At 31.4% G+C, this 27,699-nt stretch overlaps 2 protein-coding genes across 2 annotated transcripts in view; one reads left to right on the top strand and one right to left on the bottom strand.

Annotated features, from left to right (window-relative positions):
* Nucleotides 1-881: 881 nt before the first annotated feature.
* Nucleotides 882-27,699, bottom strand: part of LOC143075309 (uncharacterized) — a 47,319-nt gene continuing 20,501 nt past the window's right edge. Inside the window, exons 6-11 of the mRNA XM_076250682.1 lie at nucleotides 10,423-10,608; nucleotides 9,186-9,457; nucleotides 8,448-8,697; nucleotides 7,699-8,041; nucleotides 6,090-6,134; nucleotides 882-1,311 (exon numbers count right to left, since the gene is read on the bottom strand). Coding sequence (XP_076106797.1) covers nucleotides 1,028-1,311; nucleotides 6,090-6,134; nucleotides 7,699-8,041; nucleotides 8,448-8,697; nucleotides 9,186-9,457; nucleotides 10,423-10,608 — 1,380 coding nt within the window. The 3' untranslated portion in view covers nucleotides 882-1,027. The remainder of the gene's footprint in view (nucleotides 1,312-6,089; nucleotides 6,135-7,698; nucleotides 8,042-8,447; nucleotides 8,698-9,185; nucleotides 9,458-10,422; nucleotides 10,609-27,699) is intronic.
* On the top strand, nucleotides 18,018-26,457 carry LOC143075310 (uncharacterized). The gene is made up of 7 exons (XM_076250683.1): nucleotides 18,018-18,475; nucleotides 20,485-20,508; nucleotides 21,722-21,787; nucleotides 23,302-23,482; nucleotides 24,511-24,601; nucleotides 24,914-24,998; nucleotides 26,352-26,457. Exons 1-5 carry the CDS (start codon nucleotides 18,394-18,396, stop codon nucleotides 24,572-24,574), a joined length of 417 nt encoding a protein of 138 aa, XP_076106798.1. The 5' UTR covers nucleotides 18,018-18,393; the 3' UTR covers nucleotides 24,575-24,601; nucleotides 24,914-24,998; nucleotides 26,352-26,457.

Raw genomic sequence — 27,699 nt, 5'->3', positions numbered from 1 at the left:
CGGACGCCATCAGGGACCGTTATGGAATAACCGTTTCATAAATGATATCCGATATGTTGCGTCGTAACTACAATCCCCTTACCTTTCATGAATGTGACCTACCGAAATAGACTCTTTACCGGATTTGTTATCACATAATCAACACGACGGGTGCCAAATGTGGCGCAGGATATGCTTACCCTTCCAGAGCACATGAGATCACCCCTAGATTTTGGTAGGGTTCGTGTTGCTTATTCTTTAGTTTTCTAATTTGTGTCATGTGTACTATTGTTTGTCTGTTTGTCTTTTACATTTTCAGCCATGGCGTTGTCAGTTTATTTTCGATTTATGAGTTTGACTGTCCCTCTGGTATCTTTCGTCCCTCTTTAAACCTGTTTAGTATGACTATAATTTTTCACTTTGTTTTCACGTACTATGTCGAAAAATATTTCTGTTCTCCATTATACTATATATCTTACAACAACATATTTGTTTTTCCTGTGTACACTAATTCTATTTGTTCATGTTAATCTTTGGAAAAGTATTATATGTTTTGTTAAAACTTTACATTGACGATTGTTTATAGATTCTCAGTCTTAAAAGGAAACGCACATAGTAGTGCGTGCTAGATTAATGAAGGGTAGCATTAGTCAAAACCTGTATCATTATTTCGTTATATATATCTGAAATTGATAAAATTAACAAAGACAATACCAATAAAAAATATCAAAATAAAACCGATAATCCCATTCGAATTTTACATGTTTTTTCAATGTTTGTGTCTTTGGTTTCCCTGTATATATTTCGATTGACTTTTGGAAAACAATATCATGTAGGAACTGTTCACTTTAATAAAAGAAAATATTCATTTAATGAATTTAATAAATACTATTTTATTACACATTTTAATGGGATAAAAGAAAAACCACACATACTTGGAAAACAAAGTAGACACATATCTTTAAACAGATTATCCCACAGATGTAGCAAAAACTTTTCAATCAATGATTTAGTTCAAGACACTGTTTCAAAGTGAACGTTTCAAAAGTTATTCGGGATATTCTATATTGTTTTCAAATGCTCCCTCCACATTGTTTGCCATATCATCTTTACCTATTTCTTTTAAAGCTCCAGATAGGTTGTGAACTAATTTTTCATTTGGTCGGGCTGATCTCCAGTTTTTAAGTATTTCCTTTAATTGTCCGTCAGTTTCAAGTTGTTCTATTTTGTTCTTTAAAACATGTAAATTCGTGCCCAATTGATAGCATTCTTCCATGGTCAAACTATCTGTAATACGGTTTAGTGATGTCTTTCGGAGTACTGGAATTGTACCTACAAAATATTGTGACAGAAACGACTTTGATATGTATATTTATTTTATATTCCAATTAAACCGAAAGCATCTGTCAAAGCAGTTGGTCCGCATAATATAATATAAGATCTTATTGAAAATTGTACTGGCGTCATGTACATTCGATTATTGTGTTGTATATATAAGTTGATCTCGTCGTGGAATCCACAACCCAGTTCTTTTTTCTTCTATTGTGACATCCTCGAAATCAAAGTATCACACTTTATTTTATCGATAGAATCGCTTGTTAAACAGGAACTACTTCCTGAGCACATGCGTTGTTTTGGCATGGTAACGTTTGCTGTAAAGTGTTTATGGACTATTGTTTGACTTTACTTTGGCCATAGAGTTTTTCTTTTGTACTGTTGTGTTTTATAGTCCTAATATATTTTCAGGATTTTCTTTATCCCAATGAATTGCTAGAAGTATCTGATAAGTCTTGCTTTTGTACATCAATAAACTTAAAAATATTTAATCAGTCTGACATGGAAGTAATTGTATCATTTTGATAAGAGCATACACAAGACTATTTCTTAACGCGTGCAGGTTATCAATTGACCGGATCAGATTTGGTGAACGTTCGTCTGTATTGCCCTACTTGTTATATCATACGTGTTATAGACATTTAAACTATGCGGTGGCGAAATGTTCTAAACACCAAACAAATAATACGAACAAGTTGCTTTCTTTAAAAAAAGAAATGCAATCGTAAACCCAAATGCTTGTTTGGCATTATATATATATTAGATAATTGTTTAATAAAGATGTATTGTCTTATATTACTTTTGTTGTGCATAAGAATTAGAAACTGACATTGCCTGTTTAGTGGTTTAAATAATGTAATACCGGCTTCACACATCAACGTATAGATCCGACGTACGTCGGCCGAAGTAAAAAAAATCATGCACGCTACCAAAACGCTAGTAATTTTGATGCATTCAACCTGTCAATCATATCTGTATCGTGTGCACAACGAGCTTAAAGCGTGTATTGGGTGTGCGTAAAGCGTACCTTAGCGTTTCTCCTGGTCTTCCTACATTCCCAACTGCAGGTCTGTCTATATGTGAATGTTTGTCAATAAGTCTGTCACATTCGCCCGTCTGTTTACATGTTTACCAGTCCGTCTATGTCCACTGGTTCGTCTACATGTTCACTAGCTTTGAAATAGCTTTCGGTAAGTGCGATTATTTCAGTGATTTGTGTCTATTGTTTTTATGTAAGTGAATATTGTGCACCGTACCCATAATTTTAGGGACGCGAATTGCAACTGATATTTTACAGTTTAATCTTGCGATGTGTTGTCCTTAAGGTTTGGTTCATTTGGGAGGGTTGGGTTTATGGCCACCACATTGTTTATGTGCCAATGTCCATTCTAAAGCCAGAAACATGTAGTACAGTGGTTGTTGTTCATAATTCATGTCGGTCAAGTTGTTTTCGTAAATTATTTTGTTATCAATAAGGCTGTTTAGTTTTGTTTGATTTTTGTTTTTAAATCTTAATGGTCGGGGCATTTAATAGCCGACTAAATAGTAGTTCTTTTTATCATTTTTGGAGGCCGCTCGGTGGCCTTTAAAGACTTACTACCACGTCATTGTAACTCTGGTTGGTATTTGTATCATTAGTGCTGGACCATGGTCGATCCTATATACACCTTTTAGGCAGGCGGGATATTTTTGTAGATCTTGTACAGCTCAAACTAATGTGAGTAGTTCCTGTACTTCTATGTCTAGTCCCATGTTGCATGGTTAGAGAGGGTGTAATATCTTCTGTAGGTTTGATGAAGTTTCACCCGTATCGGACTTCTTTTCCTAAATGAAAGCTTTAAGGCGACGAGTATTTTTGTATGCAATGTGCCCTTAACGTGTCTAAAACTTATCTGTAGCGTTTTCAACGCTCGTGTAGCGTGTATATTATGTGCGTGCAGTTTACAGGTACATGTATATACGTTTGACAAACGCTTGAGCTGAATGATTTTTTTTATGTTCCATTAAAATTTTCCTGAAGTAAAAGCGTTCACCAAGCGTATACCTTTGCATTTCGACGTACTTCAAACTTATGGAACGCGTGTTTAAACGCTTGCGTAAAGTTCCTCTGGTGAGCAACTAAGTTACGCATACGATGATACGGACTTTGTTAATTTTCTTTTTTGACTGATTGTTTTACATTGTCATTTCGGGGCCTTTTAAAGCCGACTATGCGGTACGTGCTTTGCCTGTTGTTGGAGGCCGTACGGTGACCCATAGTTTGTATTTCTGTGTTATTTTGGTTTCTTGCAGATAGTTGTCTCATTGACACCAAACCCGATATCTTCTTTTTTTATATTCGATATCTTATCGCCGACCTGGTTAAGTCTTCTAAAAATGCATGCATGATTCATTTTTAGGTTATCAGTCGTAATTAAAGTGGCACATTTAATTCGTTGTTTCATTGCTTGAAGTATCATTTCTTACATCTGCATGGTCAAATGTGTATTTTTTTGAAAAATAAATTTTAGATTTAGATTTCAGTCACGGTTATTTTTTCCCCCTTCATATTGAATATCTATACTTATCAGTCGCATTTTAATGACGAAAAGGATTCAGAGGTTATTAAAAAAAAGTAAATAATGTTGCAATATTTAAACAAAGAAAATAACTTTAAATTTGCAATATTAATGAAAATAAATACGGACATAACTTTCATAATTAATTTTAACGTTATTTTCAATAAACGATTTTTTTTAAATCCTCGTTTTTACACCTATTTGAGGCACGTATTTATGATTATATTTCCATGTCCTTGGTCTATCCTAGACGTAAAATTTCAAAAAGTGCTAATACTTTTTTTAAAGATATTATTTTTAATTGTTCTCGTTCATAATATTTTATTTTTTCATATTCAATATCTATTTAATTTTATTTTTAATAACCATTTTTTTTTTTTATTAAAGTTGCAATATTTAACCAAAAAAAATAACTGTAATTTAATCATATGCAAGAAAGACTTCCCTTTAATTTCAGTATAAAAAAACATGTACATCTTCACTAAACGTAAAATCTAAAATAAAATGCTACTAAAACTCTTTCTAAAGATTTTATTTTTAATTATTCTCGTTCAGAATATAAAGCGCATTGTTTACATGAAATCTTATCTCATATCTAAACACAGCTGGTTACATCGTTTGACTAATTAAAATACTACGCATGTAGGTTAATATTAGCAGCTTGTAATCGTGTGCAAGAAAATATTATATCATAATAAATTTCAGATCATACGTAAAATATCTCTATAGCAACTTAAGATGCTAATGCATATTCAACAGATTTGTAAGCTATTGCGCATGCATTTGAAAGGTGGTCATAGCCTGGGATCCGGCCCAATCTAGCTGCGCGTCGTATACTGACAAGATTAGCCAGGACCCCAGGCTAAGGTGGTCATAGCTATTGCGCATGTATATGAAAGGTGGTCATAGAAAGACCAGAAGTGTTCCGACTAACATCCGGTGTTCCGAAAGACTACATCACTCGTCCAATATATACTGCGTAAACCCTCAGGGGTTTACGCAATAACTATCAGATGACTAAACGTTGTGTTTTGATTTAAATGTAAAATGTTAAAACTTTCTTTTCGTCTTCTCGTATACCTGCATGTACTTTACTCTTTTATTCTAAGTTAATCCCCATTGGAAGGCCACTGATATACTGAGTGGACGTTAATCACTCTTATCGATAAACAATGACAAACAAGTTAAAGGTAAATGATTCAGTAAATTTTATCAACATAAGAATGGCAGTTTTCTACGCTGTTATGAAAATGATAATATATCAATAATGTGCTTCGATGGTCTGATAAAGTTTGAATTTTATTAGATTCTTGCTCTTGAATAATTTGATTCAGAAATACAAACTGTGATATTAAGAACACAATTTTACGGTTCTGATAATACAGACGATACTAAAAACAACGGACATTTTGATCTTACAGGGATTAAGATTAAAAAGGTGTTGGGATGTGCAGACAAAAAAGAAGACAAAACTATCGTAATATCGGCCTTAGTTATAATGTAGCATGTTTCATTTGTTTTTATTGACGTTTGAATTTTTTTTGCATCACATTTTAGTTTATTAATTCTACTATATAGGTTGCATTTCTGTAAATTTTGACAATGTAATTTCTTATAGGAACTCCTTTTACGGCTAAAATTGTACCACTTGTACTATGAAATTTAGAAAAAAAAAATTCAAAGGTCAAAATATAGGCTGTGTGGCATACTTTCAATGTGTACACTTTTCAGAGTGTAAACTAGGACTAATTTTTTTTAACTACCCCTACCTCGAATAAAGGGTTACCACAGATTTCAATGTAAAAAATATGCACATGCATATTTACTAGTAACATTCCCAAGTTATGTCTCTATGAGATGGAACACAGAGAGCATAACTGGGAACCAGTATGTAAACAAAATTAATTTTCTATGAATATTCTAAATCTCCCCAAAAGAGGCGTGGTTTGAGAAACAGCTATATTTACAAAGTGAAATCTACATATGGACAGTAAAACATATTTAGATCTTTAATGAATGCCACTGTCCACCAAAGACCAAATAACTCTAAAATTAGCAATCCTAGCTACGACTTTTAAGGTATGAACGGCTTTGAACAATGCACTTAACCTATAGTGCATAGCAATCTATACGAGACCTATGGTCAATGTAGTCAGTTTATTGTATGATCAGCATTGATAACAGTATATTTATGAAGAGTCTGATTAAATAGCTTACATTGATGGTCATCCAAGGCTACAACTACTTCCTCCTGTTTTATATCTGTAAGATTGAAAATATACAAATACTTATGTTTCCATAGTATTGAAAGTATTCAAAATAATAAAAAGGAGTTGAAGAGTGTAAGTCAAATAAACAGCATTCCAAAGATTACCAAATGATGTCAATAAAATGTATCTCTATTGTGTATTTGGATATTATATGAATATTATATAGAACTACAGCTTTTGTGAAAAATATAGTTCGCGTGCCAATGAGGGTTGTATTCATAATTAGACATTTCAAAAGACACTTATAATGAGGAAAAAGAAGATGCAATATCTATAATCGTTGAAATAGTCTCTAGACACGCAATTCTTATTAAAATCATTTCACCTAAAAAGAAGATGTTATATGATTGCCAAACCGACATATATTATTTCGAAATATTTTACATCGTTACATTGTAGTTACATTATAAGCCTGGTACCTTTGATAACTATTGAAGTCTACTGCGATATACAGAAAAGACCTTCAACAAAAGGCAAACCTGTACCGTATAATCGCTTAAGACAACATCAAATGCCACAATGATTTAACAGTTCATACGAGAAAACCAATGGTTATAATAATGCCGACACAATAAACGAAATAACTAATAAGACATACAGCAACCAAAATCAACTATTGAAATATAGGCTTGAAGCAGTTACATATGAAATGTTGGGGTGAAACATGTTTGTGTGCATTTGTCTGTCTTTTGGCCTTTTTCTTTGATTTTTTCCCATGGCGTTGTCAGTTTATTTTCGACTTATAAAATTTGAGAAAGGAAATGGGGAATGTGTCAAAGCGACAACAACCCGACCATAAAGCAGACAACAGCCGATGGCCACCAATGGGTCTTCAATGTAGCGAGAAACTACCGCACCCGTGAGCGTCCTTCAGCTGGCTCATAAATAAATATGTATACTAGTGATAATGGACGTCATATCAAACATATTTATGAGATCTCAACCCTCCCCAATACCTCTAGCCAATGTAGAAAAGTAAACGCTTAATAATTCGCACATTAAATTTCAGTTCAAAAGAAGTCCGAGTTCGATGTCAGAAGATGTAACAAAAAAAAAAAAAAAAAAAATAAAGAAAATGTTTATTAGTTTGAATGTTTCTTTGGTATCATTTGACTGCCTTTTAAGACCTCTTCTAGCAGAAAACAGTGGTGTAATAATCAAACACAGAATTATGGTAAAAAGTCGTACTAAAAAATACGAAAAGAAAAAGACTTGTAGTCGGACAATTTGTTCGACCTAAAAATACTAAACTAAACTAAACTTTCTTTCATTACTCTTAAGCGGATTTTAGTTAGATAGTTAGACAATTGGCTGATGATATATATATTTTTTTCATGTATTTTCCTGAAATATAAGTGTCAAATTCATCGAAAACAAACCAAGCTAACACATATGGACACCAGCAAAGGCAAAACGGTATGCTTGACATTTGTCATTTTAAAGACCTCAACTTCATTGGCGTACTATCATTCCTACATCCGTTCCCTTTTGTTATTTTTCTATTATGACTGGCACTTGCTATGTTTATTTTGAATTATCTGAATTATATAAATTACCTGGAATATTTGAGTCAATTGGTAGTGATACAACCAGCTCAAAGTTCGTTTCATATTCTAACGTCATTTCCGGTTCAAAATGTTCCACAGATTTGTGACAGCAGTTTGTAAACATCCGGGTTTCTTTGTTTGTACCATACTCTGAGTGGGGCTGCTGTGAAAGCTGGTTTATTATTTCATGACGTTTTTCAATGTGAGCCTCTCCTTCTAATGGTGATTCTGACGTGTCATTGATTAGGTGAAAAGAACGATAATTCCCTGTCTTGAATTTCCTTGGATTCAATGTGAGAAAGGGGTCCTGGGGTTTAAGACTGTCCGTTTGAATGTTTCCGGTAAGTGTTATCTATGAAATAAAGTCGACAAATATTTTTATTATACAGAATAGAATTTGTCTCTACCGTGAACAGTCAAAATACAACAAAATGTTATAATGTATGCATCACTTTATGTGACAACATACCCGTAACTAATTAGAAAGTTTATACAGTTTAAAAGCCAACCTGCATAAAGCAACAACATGTGCTATTGAAAAAATAGAAAGTTAACACTTATGACGCTGAAGAAATTGTTTTGTCGTTAAAATATAAATTAAAGCAATCATCGTTGGTAATTTCCTGCTGTAAGCAAAACATTAATGATACCATATGTATTTTACATCTGGTCATTGTCAAACTTTGTGATTATATATTCCTGCCACTTGTAGCATGTGAAGCAAGACAAGACTGAGTGTGTGTACTTTGTATACTAACATGAGATGTCTGTCCCTCTTTCATCACACAATCTTTGTATTCGACTGACATTGGGCAGAATCCTTTGTCTTTCCATTTCTTTCTTCTACTTTTCCCTAGATTTTTCAATGCATATTCAATAATTAAAGATAGTTTCCCGTCCGATTCTTTTTTAATCATAGCAAAACATTCCACTCGTACCTCCTTCTTGATTGCGTTTGTCGCCTGTCTTTTTGATTTACCCATATGTTCTTTAGAACAAGCTATATACCTATAAGTTAAATAAAAGGTTTGAAATGAAACGTCCTCTTTTTTTACGAATGGGACATATCGATTTACATTGGTCAACGGGTATTAACTTACACGGACATGACGACATCACATAAGTGTTTTTATATTTTCTTTGGCTTTTGTTTTGTGCCTTGGAATTAATATAATGACAGTTTGTTTTCGATAATTATTGTCTCTATGCAATATTATGAAAATCTTTCTTTATAATCCAATGCCCTTTATTTTAATGCCTATATATAATTTACCAAAAATGTAAAATGAAGACAATCAAGTTAACAGGCAGCATGTTCTGTTCATAATTAGATAAATACTTTAATAGGCGAACCACATTTAGCCATGTTGAATTTAGTTTTGCCTTCATTTTTTCTGACGACTGAATATTGTGGAGTTTTAAAACAATATACATGCATTGGGGTCAGATTATAAAGTAACCAAAAGGAGATGAAAGTAGATCAGGTATAACCTTACACAGATAAATGGTTGACATCAAATGTTACAAATTTTCCATGGACGTCAACATTGCTGCATATCTTCCATTCATTTTCTTCAGGTTCCTCTTTATCAGACATTAGTATAATAATATCATCATTGTTTTGATCTGATGAATGCACTGGTAATGTAAGTTTTACAGGTTTTAACGGCTGACTGTTGTTCATCATAGTCAAATCAATCGCATTTGTGAATAAGACAGGATCAGCGACTTCATTCTCTTCGTGATTCCATGCCCTTGTTTCTGAAATCTAAATGTTATAAATTAAAATATGATACACTTCTATAAATAAAACCCTTCCTGTATATATTTGGTCATTTTTCTCTGTCAATATACACTTTTCAAATATGCTTTATAAGTTAAAAAAACCTCAAAGAACAGACACATTATCAGGTTGGAGAAAATCAAATTTAATGGTGCAACCACAATGTGTTTCGGTCGAATAAAAAAGACAACACCATGCATGATAGTATAAAATAGGAAATGGACACCAGAAAAAATATACCCCAAAACTTCACCAAAAAACTATAAGTATGATAGCTTAAAATTCCAGAGGTGAACCAAGTCCCTACAGTTCCACTAGTGGATCTCGTCCCATGGCAAGTAAAATTTGGAACATTGTCAAACATTTTACAGATGCTCATAGAGGTTTTATAAACAAGTTTTGGTTAGAGAATCATTTTGGAAGTTTTTGAAATCGATAATTCATGTTTTGGAAATAAAGCTATAAAATGTTTCATAAATACAGAGGAGATGCCCAGTTTTTAGATTCCATCATGACTTAATTATACATTTAGCGGCTTTCTTTTAATGGAATGCGCATGATTCTTCTTTTGTGCGATTTCACAATCAAATCAACGTGGCTAGGCGATCGTTGTCATGCAACCAATACTGATTGCATATATATATCGAAAAAAATAAACAATAAATACAGAAGAGACTAGTAGTGTGTCATAAAAGAAATACAAATAAATAAAGGTCAAAGTGATATTGCTGGATATATAATGGAATTTGATATACAAATCAGAGGTTTAGCTTATGTAAACCAGTAAACCTACATAGGAAAATGTCTGTACCTAGGAAGGAATATGACATTTGTTTGATGTGTTTGAGCTGTTGAGTTCGTCATTTGATTAGGGACGTTCAATTTTTTCCTCAGATTACAGTATGTTTTTTTTTTATCATGATGTGCCCTATAAGTAAGATGAAACTTACATTTACTTGCAGCTGGCCAGCTGAACCAAAAGCACCCTCCGGTATTGCGATTTCTGCTTCCTTTTCCATTTGCGGGTGTATACAGAGTGATTCGTTTGTCACATTAAATATTTCCGGTACAACCTTAGAAACAATGGTAAACTTGGCATCAGCCAATAGACTGACTTGCACGGAGATAACTGTTTCCTGCAATGAATATAATATGAAAATATGTTAAAATTAATTAATATCAATTACTTTTATGTTCAAAGCTTTTTGGAAATAGATAACACTAAAAAATTACATAATTCTATCATCTCTCAGTTAAAGTCTATTAATTTTAAAACATAGTTTCTAAGAGTTCCGATTTGGTGTGTAAAAACTTTCAGTAACTATGAGAGAGGCAACATATACCAACAGGAATTTCAAATATCATATTGTTTTATTAAGTTTATTATAGACGACAATGATATGAAATGCAACTGAAAAATGATATACCTTTGAATTTCACCTTTATGTAGATTAAGAATATAAAAGTCTGGCTTTAGTGAAATTGACTGTTAACGTTTTCAAAGGTGAAATTCTTATTGGGCGTTGTACTTATCATGCTAAATCATTTATACAGTCATGTTTTAACAACCCTCTACACATTTTACCTGGAATGTTAGTGTCGATCCTTTATTAATGATATCATATATCAGATTGCAATTCTTGTTCGATTAAGATATCTAAGTTTTCAAAATGATACATTTTTCAAACGAAAGCATAAGACTAGTAGTGTGTAGAGTGTTGTTGCATAAGCATTCAAACGTGCTGATTTATTGTTAAAATCATTGAATCCAGATAAAATTGTATTGGACAGGGACCTCCTTGCCAAATTCATGATTTAAATGGGTTTCCATATTTTCTATATCTAAATTTTGAATAATGTAGATTTTGCAAATTATTACAATTGCTTAAAACTTGCTGGTTTTTGGTTAGTCCCTTATTGTCATCTAGCTCCTCACATTTTCATGTCTTTCCCATCATTGGCTATCAAATATCTGTGGTTTGAGCGTTACTTACGAAGGCAAATCCAAAAAGCACATCGGATTTACGATATGTCTAGAAAGAAGCCAACATTTCCCTACTATTCGCTTCAACACAACGCACTGTTTCTTATAATGCACAATCTTACTAAGGTGAGGTGTTGGGAAATTCTATTATGATAAAATTTATTCCTTTATTTTCCCGAAGATATCGATTTTATTTACGTAGTTACCTCGTCACTCTTCTCAATAATGATATCATTGGAAAGTACACCTGTTATAGATACCAATCTTAATTTTTCATTGCACTGAGGTCTCCCTTCAACTCTTATATCCAAATGAATAAAGTCTGGTTTAGAACCCCATGCGATGACTTCAAAGACATCAGAAAAGAAATGTTCGTCGTCCTGTTTCTGGATTTGACAACTTGTGAATTCTGGTGATTCTTTAGCACAATACATAAAGAAGCTTTCAGTGATGTTCTGTGTATCCATATCAACGAAAAGTCTCGAAAAGTACTGGATTTTATTCTTTGGTTTTATTTGATGGAGCTCATAACATATGGACCTTGAAAACAATTATAATATATTAAACTGAATCGTGTATTATACTTTCATATGAGTACAATTCATCAATTGGCATGCAGTCAGCATGTATTTGATGGCATAATGCTTCTCGTGTGTCTTAATATCGTTCATTATTCTATTTTTTATATAAAATTTGTGGAATTAAAGTTATTTTGTATATTAAAAATACCCTGAAGTACAAAGATATAAAAAAGAAGATGTGGTATGATTGCCAATGAGACAACTATCCACAAAAGAATTACAAAGAAACTGTATATTGATACTCGTAGGGAATAAAACCCTTTAAGGACTGGTTGCAAAAAGGAAATTATTCGGCCTAATTATTTACTTGAAAAAGATGGCAAGATAACACCACGTTAATTAAAACGCCAAAAAAGTATTAGATACCAATACCAAACAGTTCATATCACATACACTTGCAATATATCTTTATTTTTTAAGATTATATCTTTATATGCATAGTTTCTTAAATCGTTGAAAACGTTTTCGCTCACATTTTATTTTACACAAAAAACCAAACCCCCAAAACAAAGTTTTTGACGTCATAGTGACCCCACAACTGAAATTACAAAACTACAGTGATCGGATTGTATGAAGATTTTTATCAATTAGTTTACAATCAAAAGACAAAAATACCACTAGGCAATTATCATTGCTGGTGGATGTTTTAAAATATCAGTCATATAGCGTTGACATAATAAAATCATTGGTACGTGAATTACTTTTGTGTATTTACTGTAGGTTTATGGAATTATTGAAATATCCGAGACACGTAAGGTTCTCAGCTCCAGGCACAGAAAACTACAACTCCTCAACATCCAATGTTTTGGTGGTGTTCGTGTTGTTCAGTCTTTAGATTTCGATGTTGTGTCATGTGTACTTTTGTTTGTCTGTTTGTCTTTTTCATTTTTAGCTATGGCGTTGCCAGTATATTTTCAATCTATGAGTTTGACTGTCCCTCTGGTATCTCTTGACCATCTTTTAAGAATTTGAACTTTCTGTAAATTGAATATAATTGATTTATAAAGGTATATAAGTTTGAAAAGTTTTTTTTGTTTATCTTGCATGTCATGAGAAAACGTAAGTACCAACTAAATTACTGTACTACAATATTTGCCATGATAAAACCTTCTATCTTTTTTTTAAATTTGAGATGTGTATCTTTTGCAGAAGAATTGGTACCGTTTATTTAATTATTTTATATTTTGACCTGAAAATCTCAAAATGAATTTCTTTAAATTTCTAATTCATTTGCGCATACATACCATTTCAGTTAATGTAAAAATCACCGTATTTCGACAAAAAAAATTTAAACGAACGTTTGCTTTTAATTCATCTTTTTTATACGTTAACATATTTTATATTCATTATTTTTCGGCATTGATCAAACAATTAAGATTTGTTTTAACCTTATATTTTGTGTAAAGGTCTTTTGTTTTATACTGAGACTGAATTATAACATTAACATTTAATATTCAGATACTAGATTTTAGGTTTCTATTGGATTATAAAGCAAAAAGAAAACTTGAAAAACAAATTCCAAATATGAGAAGGATACTTTGACATAGATCAATCAAAAGTTTTGATAAAATTGAGAATGAAAAAGGGGGATATGTCTAAAAGACAACAACACGATGGAAGAGGAAACAAAAACCGAAGGCCACCAATGGATCTACAACACAGCGATAAAGTCCCTCATTTGGTCCTCAGCTGACCACTAAATAAATAGTTCAGTAAAAAAGATGTCACACTAAACTCCAACACATATAATTGAACTAAAATTTTACAAAACTTACAGCCTAACAAAGGCCAGAGGCTTTTCACTTGGGACATGCGCAAACATGTGACAGGTTTAAATATGTGTTGTGACATCTCTATCCTCCCCTATACCTCTAACCAATATAGAATAAAGAAATTCATTGTTGTAATGAATGGTAATGTAAAAGGCATTGTTTTACTTACATAAAAACAAGAATATCTTAAAGGAAACTATTTCCGGTATCTACTACTAGTATAAATGAATATATGTACCCGTGGTTAATTGCAGCTAATCTGTCATTTTGATCCAGAATTTGTTTCAACATTACTTGATCTTGTTTATCCAGTCCATTTATATCCCCAGATAGAAGAACCCAGTCTTGTAGTGCGACTTCAGCTCCAAAGAGGCATAACAACTTTACTGCATGTAAGTCTTTTCTCTTCATAGCAATGTCAAAACCACTTTGTCCTTTCTGGAATGATAGACGAATGAAAACAACTTTGATTATACTGTAAATTCATGCGAAAAATGCGACAGAAGTGTGAAAAATAATATAAATTCGCATTTTGAAATATTTTATATGAATAAACCAGGATTTTTCTCAAAATCGTAAAAAAATGAATTCGCATTTAAGTCTAAAATGACAAAATCGCAAAAATAAATGCACTCAATAATTTATGAATTTACAGAATTAGCATGCACATGCTATTTGAATGCCCCATAACAATAGTTAGAAAAAAAACCGAAACCTTCAAACAAGCGTAAATAAGACAAAAAAATATATTTTTGATATTAAATGAAGCGTTATTTTTATATTGTATATTGAGATAATACAATACTCGATAAGCGAATGAAAAAAACCCAGTGTTTATAACATTTATTATTGAAATTGAATGACGATTTGATAAATGTTTTGCAATTAGTCGTTTGTCTGCATTTATTTATTAATTTTTCGAGCGAGGCATACATATATATATATAAATATATAAATGCGTGTTTGTGTATGTGATGCATTTATCTTTTTTTATGGAACAAAAAACACATGGTAACAATCGCAAGGACTTGTGAAGATATAATTGAGTTATCTTTATTGTTAATGTTTAACTTTTTCATTTGAAGTTCTTAAATTCTGGAATGACTGTATCAAGTCAGGAGTATGACAGTTGTTATCCATTCATTTGACGTTTGATATGTTTGAGCTTTTGATTTTGCCATTTGATGAGGGACTTTCCTTTTCAAATTTACATCGGAGTTCAATATTTTTGTGGTTTTAATTTTTAATAACAAAATTATTTTGAAAGCTATGGTGCAACTCCGTCAGGCTTAGACAAATATTTGAGATGTTTATATTAGTTTCCATGCCGTCAATATTTTCTTAATTTGTCTATTCAAACTTATACCGAAAGTACCAAAACTAAGTGTAATTTAGGAATATTCTGCAAGAGTGTGATGAAGTTGCATATTCTTCTAGCAGTGCACAAATAGTACAAAATGTTTTTATTTTTTCGTTTGCCAACTAATTTAGAATGAGGTTATTTTCTGTTTACTCTTGTCATTATTATCATACAAATAAGGTACGTGTATTGTAAAAACGAATATATAACAACTGTCATATTCCTGACTTGGTATAGGCACTTGATTATGTAGTAAGTGTCAGTTAACTCACCCCATCTAATATATTGATATTGGCGCCAAATGCCACTAGTGTAACAAGAGTCTCCGTGTTGCTCTGAAGCAATGCCCGATGTACAGCAGTTTGTCCATCCTGAGGAAAACAGTGTATAGTCTTTGAAGTTCTATTATCATGATTATGAAATAATTTAAAGTAAATCTATTCAAATGATTCCAAATGCACAATACATACATACTTCATGTATTTTTAATTTTAGATATAAGCTTGTTCGTCTCTAAATAAAAGATTTATGAATATTGGTAAACTACTTTGACGGTCGCGGTAATATGTGGTGGTAACTACTGTCATTGGATAATGTTGTCCTGATTAAATGTTTTTGATAATGTTTGGTGCTGGATGCTGTCAAAGTAACCGTGTAAGTGTAATTCATTATTCTCCTATTTCTAAAAGTATAAAACTTATCTTTTTACAACAATCGTTGCGTGTTTGACTGTTAACGTACAGGGGACAGTATGTAGTATATAATCAATTGCTGAATACTGTTAGACTACAAACGTAAAGTAATTTTTTATGGATATGTAGCCTTCTGATCCTGAACAATTTTTCTTTTATTGTACAAATCGCACTATCATATAAAACAAACCTGTCCCTGTTTATCAATCATGGATGTGTTTTCCTCTAAAATCCTTCCTACCACCTCGTTAAATCCTTTTGAACTAGCATAATGGAGAGCTGTATTATTGTTCTGTCAGAAAAAAATCATAAAATTGAATAGCTCATACAATGATTATATATTTTCTAATAAGAATATACAGTAAATGTTACTTCAACTTGATTCGAATGTTTTCGGATGCGTTTGAACCAATAGTTTACAAACTTCAAAACATTTACCGTTATTCAAACTCATAAATCGAAATTAAATTGACAACATAAAAGACAAACAATAGTACACAAAACACAACATAGAATTTTTTTTTCTAAGCGACAAATACTCGAACAAAAACTGGGGCTGATCTCAGATGCTCCATAAGGGTAAGCGATCCTACTCAGCATGTGGCACACGTCGTGTTGCTCTTATTTGATCAGTTTAGTTGGGTAATTGATCTGAAATATTTCATGTTACCACAAACACTTTTTATATTTTTGCGTGCACGAGCCTATAAATATAAGTGTTAGTAAACAATGCACTAATACAGGATGACGGATAAATTTTCTGCATTACCACAGTTATAAGTTGTTTTCCTTGTTATTGTTGTAGTGAGTATCTCTCCAAATTATTTATTAATTGATTTATTGATCATTTCATAACTTTAGCATGTAACGGCAATATGGTTGCGAGAATTTGTATGGCACTTTGGCACCATCATAGATATATTTTTAAAAAATTTTCTTTCGTGTTGAAATTGCCTTTAACCGACCTTCATTCTCGAGCCTTCATTCTCCTTCTGTCCCATGATATTTTGAAATATCATAAATATATGAATTTTATTTCTAACGGAACATTTTATACATATGGCAGTAATCCCTATACTATTTTATTTTTTTGTTATATTATAAGTGTTTTAAAATAGTACTAGACAACAATTTGAATTATTTTATAGCCTTGTTTATATTTAGTTAAGTAATACGAATTTTAGTTTTGCGTACAAGAGCCTATACATATAAGCGTAAGTAAAATAATTTATCAAATTTGAATGACTTGTATACCAAATAATTTAGTTAAATAGGTTTGAAGTGTTCTAAATGCATTCGTTTGTACTATGTGTAAGCACGTCTGTGAATATCGGTGCAGATCTAATGCAAATTTACTTGAAAATTTAATAATACTAATATCGATTTCCCGGGATAATTCAAAATGGAAAGTCTCTTATTAACGGACAAATTAAAAGCTCTGACACACCAAACTAATGGATGCTAATTGTCATATTCCTGACTTGATACGTGCATTATTGTTTGCCATTTTCATGAGTATATGTTTAGAAAAAAGTACCACAAACTAAACAGGCTTTAAAAATAAATTATAAAAATGAATACAAATATTCAACTCCAAGGAAAATTCAAAACGGACAGCTTTTTATCAAATGACAAAATCAAACGCTCGTACACATCGCACAAATTGAAAACAATTGTCCTATTCCTGACTTGGTACAGTCATTCCTGTGGTGAATTAAACCTGGTTTCATAACTAGCTAATAATCTCACTTGTATGACAGTCACGTAGAATTCTATTATCTTGACAATAATGTGTGAGCAAAACAAATTTACGACCCGTTCCACAATGCTTAACACGGATAGACGATATCTCCCTATATCCGGTTAATGTCGGATTTCGAGCGTCTTATAAATGCACTAAATTAAAAGTGATTACTATGTTTTCGTTATTAAATATGATAGTTATAATATTAATATTATTAGAATACACAAGAGACATCATGCTTTTTAAAGGGATTTCCGAATGCGTTTCAAAGTCACATTGATCAGTTTTGAAAGAACATGCCATTTTTGCGGGTTTTTCTTTTTTACCACAGATTGTGATTTACCCTCTATTTGAAGCTCTATCTCACCGTTTTTTACTAAATTAAAATTACCTGATCTACAAATGTCAAATTTGTGCCTTTTCCTATCATATATAATGCAGCAGTTTCTCTATTCTTTTGAACAAGGTTCAGTAGTTCCATATTGCAATTTTCTTCTCACAAAACATATATTTGCATGTCTTGATATTCTTGTGCTTCACAATGGTTTCTAAGGAAAACGCATACCGAACTGATAAAATTAAATTTTGTGATATAATTTTGACTTTCATAGGTAACAATAAATAGAAAGTTTAACGTTTGAAAAAGATAACGGGTATTTACATGCACATGAATCAATTAAATCAACGTTTGTACTAATACTGAATAAAACCTAACAAAATAGTGACGAGGAAAACAGGTACGAAAGATTGTTAAAGTTAAGGAAGAGGAATATTTCAGATAATCAACAATGACATCTACAAAACAACACAACATTTCAACTGTGATAAACCATATTGATGAATTAGATACAATTAACATTCACCAGAAACGTAAGTATTGAATTCAAAGGCCTAAATCATAGCTTTATTTGAATAATTAACTATACAGAAGAGATAAAGAATTCAAAACGTTCAATACGAATAAAAAAACCCCGAAAAAATACAAACAAAGTGCAAAACAAATATCGATATTAATTTGTTAGGTTCGCATCTGGTACAGTAAAATTGACATAAGTTTTAGTTCGATTTGTGCTCTATTCCTGTTGCCATTATTCAAACGCAAACAAGCAATACCATTTGTTTTATTTGATGTCAATGAGATTGATTAGTCATTCAAAAATATCCGAATAAGTAACACAATACATGTGCTACCTTAGTCTAAGTAACAATCTGCATTTGAAATTGATTTATTATACTAAATGAATCTTTTACAATATAATGGGTATTTATGTCAAGTTCTAGTGCATTGGCGAAGTCACGTCTCTGTCTTTTTAGGACATTATCAGAGTATTACCATAACATTTAATTTTCGGTTATACATATAAAATTGAGAATTGAAATGGGGAATATGTCAACGAGACAACAACCCGACCATAGAGCAGAAGGTCACCATGCTTCTTTAAAGCACTATTTACGTATCTGTGGAATAGTTTGTAAAGGAAATTATTACTGAATGTCCTACAAAATATCAGTTGATGCTGAATTTTAAAAAAAATTATCAATTTTCCTTAGTTTTATAATTGTAATTTAAAGTATAATTTGAGTTTAACTAAACATCATTGCTAGAATCAAATGTTATATTGAAATATTGTATTGCTTTTTCAATATAACATCGTATCAACCCTTGACACACACATATTTTCAACTGTTCTCGAGATATTATATTGGTTGAGAGTTGATGCAGTGTGTACTATTCATATCGTCATATTTATCATATAATCTTTATTGGATTTTTATTTTCCAAGTCAGGGGCCTCTGGGCGTTGTAGGTCTTGTATGATTTTTAATTTTAGTTTTTTTTTGTTATGTATTTCGGAGTTTAGTTTGACGTCCATTATCACTGAACTAGTACACATTTTTTCAGGGGGCAGCTGAAGCACGCCTCCGAGTTTTCTCGCGGTATTGAAGACCCATTGGCGGCTTTCGATTGTTTTCTGCTCTATGGACGGGTTGTTGTCTTTTCGACACATTTCCCATTTCCATTCTCAAATAGATGTTTATTTTGTCGAGTTGCATAAATCATGTGAAACTTTGATTGATCATGAAAAAGTGATACAGAACAATTGCCATTTTTGTATTACACCATACAGTACTCAGTACCCAGTATTTCGGTACGGACAATTTTAGTTAATTTGCCCGTTTATTACTTTTTTAATTCTAAAGAACAAATTTTTTTAACTCCACAAGCAAAGTTGGCACTAAATTTCAATCCTGGTATCTTTATGAGTTTATTTACTGTTATTTGAAACATTCGATTTTTGAGCGTTCCTCATGAAATTAAATTTAGAAATGCGCTTCGGACGCATTAAATTTATACGTGTTGTTTTCATATTTTACATATTCATATCTACGTATATCAAAAATGTTTAAAACAGGAAAACCATTCGACATTTTGGTTCCTCAATGCCCTTCAATTCCGTACTTATTCTACTTTTCAAATATTTGTTTCGATCGCCATGTGTGAGTCACTTATTAAGAAATGTTATAATTATTATGACCAGTTTATATACACAATTCGGGTTTTGGTTTGTACACATATTAGGTATTCTCTGTTTGAATGTCATGTAATCTCCATATACTATGTTTTTTTTTATCTTGATTTGTATATTTTAACTAAATTTACTACATTGACTACTGAACTTGCAGCCACAAACCTATACTGAGTATACAATTTATACTCGAAACACAAACTCTAGGCTTCCTATTTGTTGCGATCTAAGTCTGAGTACGATGTTTGTACTCGCACTTTGTATGACTGGTTTCTTTCTTTACCTTATATTGATTGACGAGACATTTGTCATCAATGTAACAATAATGGTCTAATATCCTTTTCATTTGCAGGGGGAACTAAAGACACAAAGTCCGGTTAGTAGTATATGCTGTTGCATGATATTTTTAATTCTTTGTTTTGCAGAAAAGTGACTCATGTAAGAATCTACTTATATGTTTATTTTTTTAACAAGAACATTAGAACATAAGAACAAACTATAAAGTCAGTTGTAAAAGGTTAAATAAGATGAATATAAATAGGAATCGTCTTACAAAACAACAAAGTGTAAACATACGGATTCTTGTACATCCCAACAACAAAGTGTAAACATACGGATTCTTGTACATCCCAACAACAAAGTGTAAACATACGGATTCTTGTACATCCCAACAACAAAGTGTAAACATACGGATTCTTGTACATCAAAACAACAAAGTACAGATCTCAGGAAACTCGTAGTTACTAACAGCTAGTTCAAAGCCAATAAAACTATTACAAAATCCTGCATCTTGCACTATCAATCAGTACACATCAAACAACCAATGGACTGAGTGGTAAGTTGTCAGAAACAGTCGAACAAAAATTACCGTTTGCAATGTTTAGATACAGGTAAATGATGTGATGAACAAAGTTTGAATTCAATAAATAAATTTTATCACACTTTTCATAAGTGTAAAGCTTCGAAAATCAAATATGATTTTGAAATGCTGTTTTGTTTGCAAGTAAATAGATAAAAGAGAACAAAGCCATTTTAGTCCCGGTAATATCCTTAATCTACTGAGATATATAATTTTAGTCTTTGAGAAGACACATCAACGTGTGGATACTTTGATCACCTTTATATCTAATAAATCATTTCAGTAACAAATTTCATATACTTGAGTGATCATCGCCAATTCAAGTAACGCGAGTGCAATGTATTAATTGTCAGATTTGTTTGACGGCTATCATTAGATTTCCCAAAAAGTGTATTTCGTGTTCTTCATTCCGACAATTTTTTTAATATCTAACACGTCAGGTGCCACATGTGGAGCAGGATCTCTTTCGGCATACCTAAGATCCCCCAGTTTTCGATCGGGGTCTTGTTGTTTAGTTTTTTTTTGTTGTTTTTTGTTTACTTTTGTTTGTCTGTTTGTCTGAGTGTCTTTGTCTTTATAAGCCAAAGCGTTGTCAATTCATTTCCGATTCATTAATTTGAAAGTTAACGTTTATTGAGGTTACATTTCTCCACCTGTTTGTGATAAGTTATACACAGCGTGGTAATAAAATTTTTAGTGAAGCCAATTGTTTAGTTTTATGTATTTTCAGTAAATTACAAAGTTATACGATCTAAAGAGGAGAAGAGAGATACTATAAGTGTGACTTATGTTGAAGGTAATACAATAAAACTCAGCGAAAAATGTGAATTTATTGTTACGAATATTTTCAAATTAAAACTTTTTATAAAATAGATTGTCAATATATATGTGAAATGATTAAAAAGAGCCAGCATTATGGAGGAATATTATATCTATAAGTTAGATCTACTACTGTTTCTTACTTTGTCTTTATCGACATTTATTCGACGTACTTTTCACTGATTTTGAAAATAGATGGTTTTTGTATATTTTTTTTTAATCAAATAAGGGAAATTTAAAGATATCACTAAATCGCTTCAGACTGAATGAACCAATTTTTTGTCTCAACATCCTCATCATTTGGCATTAGTTCTTCATAGAACTAACTTTTTTAGTGGCAGATATGATGCACACACTATCAATTGGTAAAATTTTGAGATACCCGAGGGATCTACATGTATCAATTAAGGTTCATTCATAAAGATGTGAACACAAGGAAAGCAGTGTGTGGTTGAGATAACTCTTACAAAGAACGTTCGGTTAAGTAGGGTCGTAAATAAAACTTACTAATTTTCATGATAATATGTACCAGATAATTAAGCGACATGTTGCAAAACAAAATGTCACACAAATTAAAACAAAATATGCAAAAAAAAATATTTGTGGAAGGAAAAAATAGTAGTTAGAATAAACACAATAGGCCTTTTCACAGAAAACAAAACATGTTTATTGAGATCCCAACCCTTTTTCTTTATACCTCTAGCCAACGTAGAATAAACTAATACACAACAGTACCCATAATTAACTTCCTTTAGAAGAAGTCCGAATCAGATGTTTGAATAGGTAACATAGAAACGAAGCGAAATGACAATGCTCAACATATATTTACAAAACTGACAGCACCAGATTTTAATTAAACTGATTGAAAGGTTCTGTCATCATCTCATGAAAATGAAATTACATTTCAACACTAAGAACTTAAGGTGGATCATCGGTATTTATTCCCTAAGATAAAGTTTTCTTATACTTTGACAAAATGAAGATTTAACTATGCTTTCTTACAAAGCTATAATAAAAGTATGGATCATCGTGCTTTTTTCCAAGCTACAAGTTATGCAAAATTGCCCAAATTTGCATAGATTTTTCATGAAAAAAAAAAAATTCATGAAATTGATGAGATAGTGTTTTAAAATAAAATATAAGAATATAGGTTTGAAATATGCTTTAAGAAAATAAAAAGAAAAAAAGGGGTATCCGAACTTGTTTTTATTGCGACAAGTAAAATATCCCTATCCTTCGAGTTTTTCTTTTACGAATTATGTTATCTCCCTTTAAAAAGCTCAGTTGAAAAAATGATTCTAAACACACAAATATTTGGTATTTGTTTAAACATTTTGTAGAATGCAATACACACTTTAACCAATAAAACTCCTTCGCAAAATTTGCAGATTTACGCAAAGAACTAGACCGACTGTGTATTGCAAATGTACAATCAAAATGGCGGTTTACCATGAATCTACATTAAAAAACAAATTGTTTTCGTCTTTGCAGACGAGAATGTGAACAAGGATGATTCAACTACCAAGCAAGAAAAAGAGGATTTGTTCATATATCTTAAAGATGATCATGAGGGACTGCTACTTGAAGTTAGGCTAACAGAACTAAGCTGCCGAAGAAGAATTTTAAAAGTTTACAGTCCAAATGGAGTGAAACTAGGATATGTTAAGAAAGGGTTTGTAACGACTGTTTTAAATAGTTTAAACTACATAAATGGTGCCACTTTTTCATAAGTAGTACATGCTTTCCAATTAAGACGTTACATTAAAAAAATACAATATGATTAAGGTTAAATCTCGACAATTTTAAAGAAGTGAACACCAATTACAATCTCTAATAATGAGTCACTTCACTTGGGAGTATGAAAGCATTGATCTAAATGAATACCACTAACACTATTTGTGTATATGAGTAATTTAAAGATATTTGAATTATAGAACTGCATTTATTGAAAAGTGTTAATTATAAAAAATGACCTGTATCGCTGTATCAAACAATAATCTTTGTTTTGACTAATCTTAATGATATGAAATAGTTATTCATAAATAATTTCACAATTATGATATTTTTTTTTATATTTTTTTTTAAATTCATGAAACCTTTGTTGAAAGTTAAATGTACTTGCGTATTTCTTTATCGAACTATTTTTTGCTACATTTCTTATTGCACTAAACAAGCTGAGAAATGGAGATGACTGACGTTGATACAATAATATATATACATTTATATTAGATTAAATCAAAATAATCTTTGACTTTTAAAATCAAAAGCATGGAATATTTAATAGCAACCTATGGGATGTGTTAGAATGCATACACTATCTGCAAGCTTTCTTATTATTTGCCTAGATAATTTCTTGTACCCATATATTCGTTTTATTCAATGCCATTTAGTATCCGTACAAACATGTTGTATATTGGATGCATAATTTTAAAGTGTCATGAGAGATAGTTCAAAAACTCATCAATCTATTACAACTGATATTTCAAAACATATTAATCCACCCAACTAATGGGCTTATCATGAGAGACCTTTTGAAGGTAGCAAGGATTTGATTTTATGATAAACTAATTTATTCTGTTGATAACTGGCGCAATTTTCGTATAAAAAAATTATTGTATCTTTAAAGATAAATAAGTCATTATCAGGGGGAAATAAATGTTAAATAATTTGTTTAATACTAATCTCGTTCTAATTTTGCAGACGCTTTTCTGGATATGAAATATGTGATCCTAACCACATTTCTCTTTTCCATTTCAAATTATAATCGAGAAACAATGAATATATGGCTGAGGTGAGTTAACAAACCTGATAAAGCTAGTTAATATAAGATTTAAAGTAAGAACATTTCCAGTATAAAATGCTGAGCTATGTTTTTAATTGTATTTGTAAGCAATTATAATATTTTGAAACGTAAATAAGAAAAACTCAATCCATTTTAAATATATTGTGTAAATAATAATGCAGGTCTCTGTGCAATTCCTACACAGCTTTTTAATTTTCTAATGTTTTTTGTAATTATTAGAAAAAACGTACCATCAAACCGTGAGCCGTCTTCATGGTAGCGAAATGGTATCTAAAATTCCTTTTGTGATTTAATTTTTAGGTAACAGATGCTAAAACTGGAAAATTAACAGCCATTTTAACACAGTATGAAGTTGAACCAGACATACAGTCATTTATGATTAAATGTAAGTATATACTTTATGATGATTTGGTACTTTTAAAACTGCACGATACCATCTCTTGAATAACATTTATCAAATAAGGCAGATACCAACTGCCTAAAAAGCGAACAACCAAAAATTATCCTTATTCCTATAGAATGTTAGATTAAAAGCAGAATTATAACTGCCAATGAGAAATTCTCGGTACAGAAAAGATGTGTATAACTACAGTTGTAGAAAGGAGAATCATTTTACTCTATGTAAACATTCCGGTACTTTTACTTTGCATACTAAAAAAACAAAACTAATGTTGAAAAATTAACTTACGAACAAATGGGTGATTATATAACTGTTAACTATAACATTCAGTTAGTTCAATAATTTGACAGGACATGACAAATCGAACAATAAATTAAAAAGCAGTTATTGAGAGGTTGGTTTATCCAATGTAGAGCTTATATAAAGAGAAAACTAATTTGTTTGACATTTCATTTAACCTCTATAGAAGTTGTCGCAATAGTTACCATATGAAAAGCAGAAAATTCTATCATCGCTTTTTTAAACACGAGTTTTGCTGACGCATTATATAGTAACTCCTACACATTGGGTATGTGAACAGGGGTCTGCATACCATTGAATATAGTAAGAAAAAAGTTAACAACACCATCAAAAAAGGCGTCAATGTTATACCGTGTAAATATTAACTCCCTTTTTATTTGACATTTAACAAACCCACTGCTCAGTTGTTATAAAAAAACGACGTATTTAAAAAAGCAAGTAAATAAATCAGGCCGTTTGGTTTCCTGATTAAAGGTTTTCACATTTAGTTATCCCGGAGCCTTTTGTAGGTCATTAAACGGTATTATGTCTGATTTTTGTCGAAGGCCTTTCATGTTCACTTTCTTTCTCAGTGTGCCTAAAAGGTATTTTAAACACATGCAAAAACAATCAATTTTGGAAGAGAGCACACTCGCCAATAACAAAATTAGAATTTCACACGTAAGAGTATACACAACCTGTAATCAGCACTTCTGTGTTAACATGAATCATCATTAATTACTGATGAGTCTTCTGTAGAAAAAAACGCGTGTCTAGTGTATAAAAAAGTACCTGAAAACTCTGGTATTATGTTATATGAATGAACGGTCGAAAGGTTCTGTGCAAGCGATCAATATCATAACTACTGGTAAAACATCATTCCATCCTAGCTTACTCAAATATTGTTTGCTAGGGGAAAAGTTTGTATCGGTACTGAGTTCAAACTGTTCTACATATAAAATTAGAACATAAACATGGTTTTCTTTGTAAATACCCTAAATATGTTCTTATATTGACAAATCGAACTCATTATTAAATAATACCTGTTTTTGTTTTTAGATGTTGTAAAGCCGCCTGTTTTACAGAAAATATTGATTTTGTCGGCTGGATTAAGTGAATTTCTACCGCGTACTACAAACGACTGCTGTTATACATGTTTATTAATTTATTTATTAAATTCATTTTTATGTTCATCTTGTATATCATAATTGGATCGTTCAGTATTGTTGTATATGTTGCGTTGTTTGTTGATGTATTGCTATTTGTTGCATTCGCTATACTAGTAGCGCTAGAGGGGAAAGCCAAGAAAGGAAATGATTCGTTTTCAAATTGGTGGAAATTCATTTCAATCACGTTTAAAATTCCCATTGAAATTTATGAAAATTTGAATAATTTCTTTGGCCTCAAGATATGTAAGTAAATGTTAATCCTGAATGCAGTATGCTTAATATAACTTTCACGCACATGATGTTATATATATTTACAGTAGTCATTCAATTTGTAAGAATGTATATCTTTTATTGGCTGGGTGTTGATGCATTTGATTCAGTTTATATACAAACATCCTTTCTGTACGAAAACAACCATCAATACTAAACTATATGCTCCATCACCCGAAGTTATCGACACATTTTTACACATGCTGTATGTACATTGTTGTTGAAAACAATAGTTGTATACCGCTGTTCACAAGTCACAAATCGTTCGAGAGAAAACAAATCCGGGTTACAAACTAAACCCGGCAGACACACATCAACTATAAAAAGAAAACAACGAAACAACATAAAACCGAATGCAACAAAAACAAACCACATACATAGCAACGAGCTATTACAGACGGACTGTCATATTCTCAACCTGGTAAGGTCATCTTAAGAAAAAAAGGTAGAGACGGTTATGTTAAAAAACTAATTTCAAATAGTAATTTATACCAGAATTGTTGTAAATATAAAAACTTAAAATAAAAATATGAAAACTTCATACAATTGGAATGTTAAGCTCGCTATAGAAAAAAAAAGGCTAAATCCAGATCAATTTTCTGAAAAATGCAATTGTCAAGTCAAATATTGGCAGTTGTTGTCATTTCATGATGGTTAATAAAGTCTAGCAATTCATTTTTTCCCGGTTCTTCCTACTTAGGATTTTTTTCTTAAATATGTTTCTTAAAATTATTGTTTGAAAATACTTGACTGTTCAGGTGAATCAAATTTTACAACAAATGTATTTATTTCGAAGAACTTTAGAATTAAGATTATAAGAATTAGATGCAGTTTAAACAAATTAAAAATGAAAGCAAGTGACGGAGAAATTTTTAACAGATCTGTTCTACATTGTTCTACGCTGTTATACGCTTAATATGTTTACCTGCTTTCAATTTTCATATAGGTGTAGGCTGACGACCGGGTAC

The sequence above is a fragment of the Mytilus galloprovincialis genome, chromosome 5, assembly GCF_965363235.1.
Source record: "Mytilus galloprovincialis chromosome 5, xbMytGall1.hap1.1, whole genome shotgun sequence".
In the NCBI taxonomy this organism is placed as follows: Eukaryota; Metazoa; Mollusca; class Bivalvia; order Mytilida; family Mytilidae; genus Mytilus; species Mytilus galloprovincialis.
The sequence above is the reverse complement of the archived record's forward strand: the minus strand, read 5'-3'. Positions and strand labels throughout refer to the sequence as shown.

Bases quoted from the DNA above. Each gene is read 5' to 3' on its own strand.
- LOC143075310 (XM_076250683.1), top strand. From the start codon at position 18,394: ATGACATCTACAAAACAACACAACATTTCAACTGTGATAAACCATATT. The intron at 18,476-20,484 runs GTAAGTATTGAA...TTTCATTTGCAG, and splicing joins AATTAACATTCACCAGAAAC to GGGGAACTAAAGACACAAAG. The intron at 21,788-23,301 runs GTAATACAATAA...TCGTCTTTGCAG, and splicing joins AAGTGTGACTTATGTTGAAG to ACGAGAATGTGAACAAGGAT.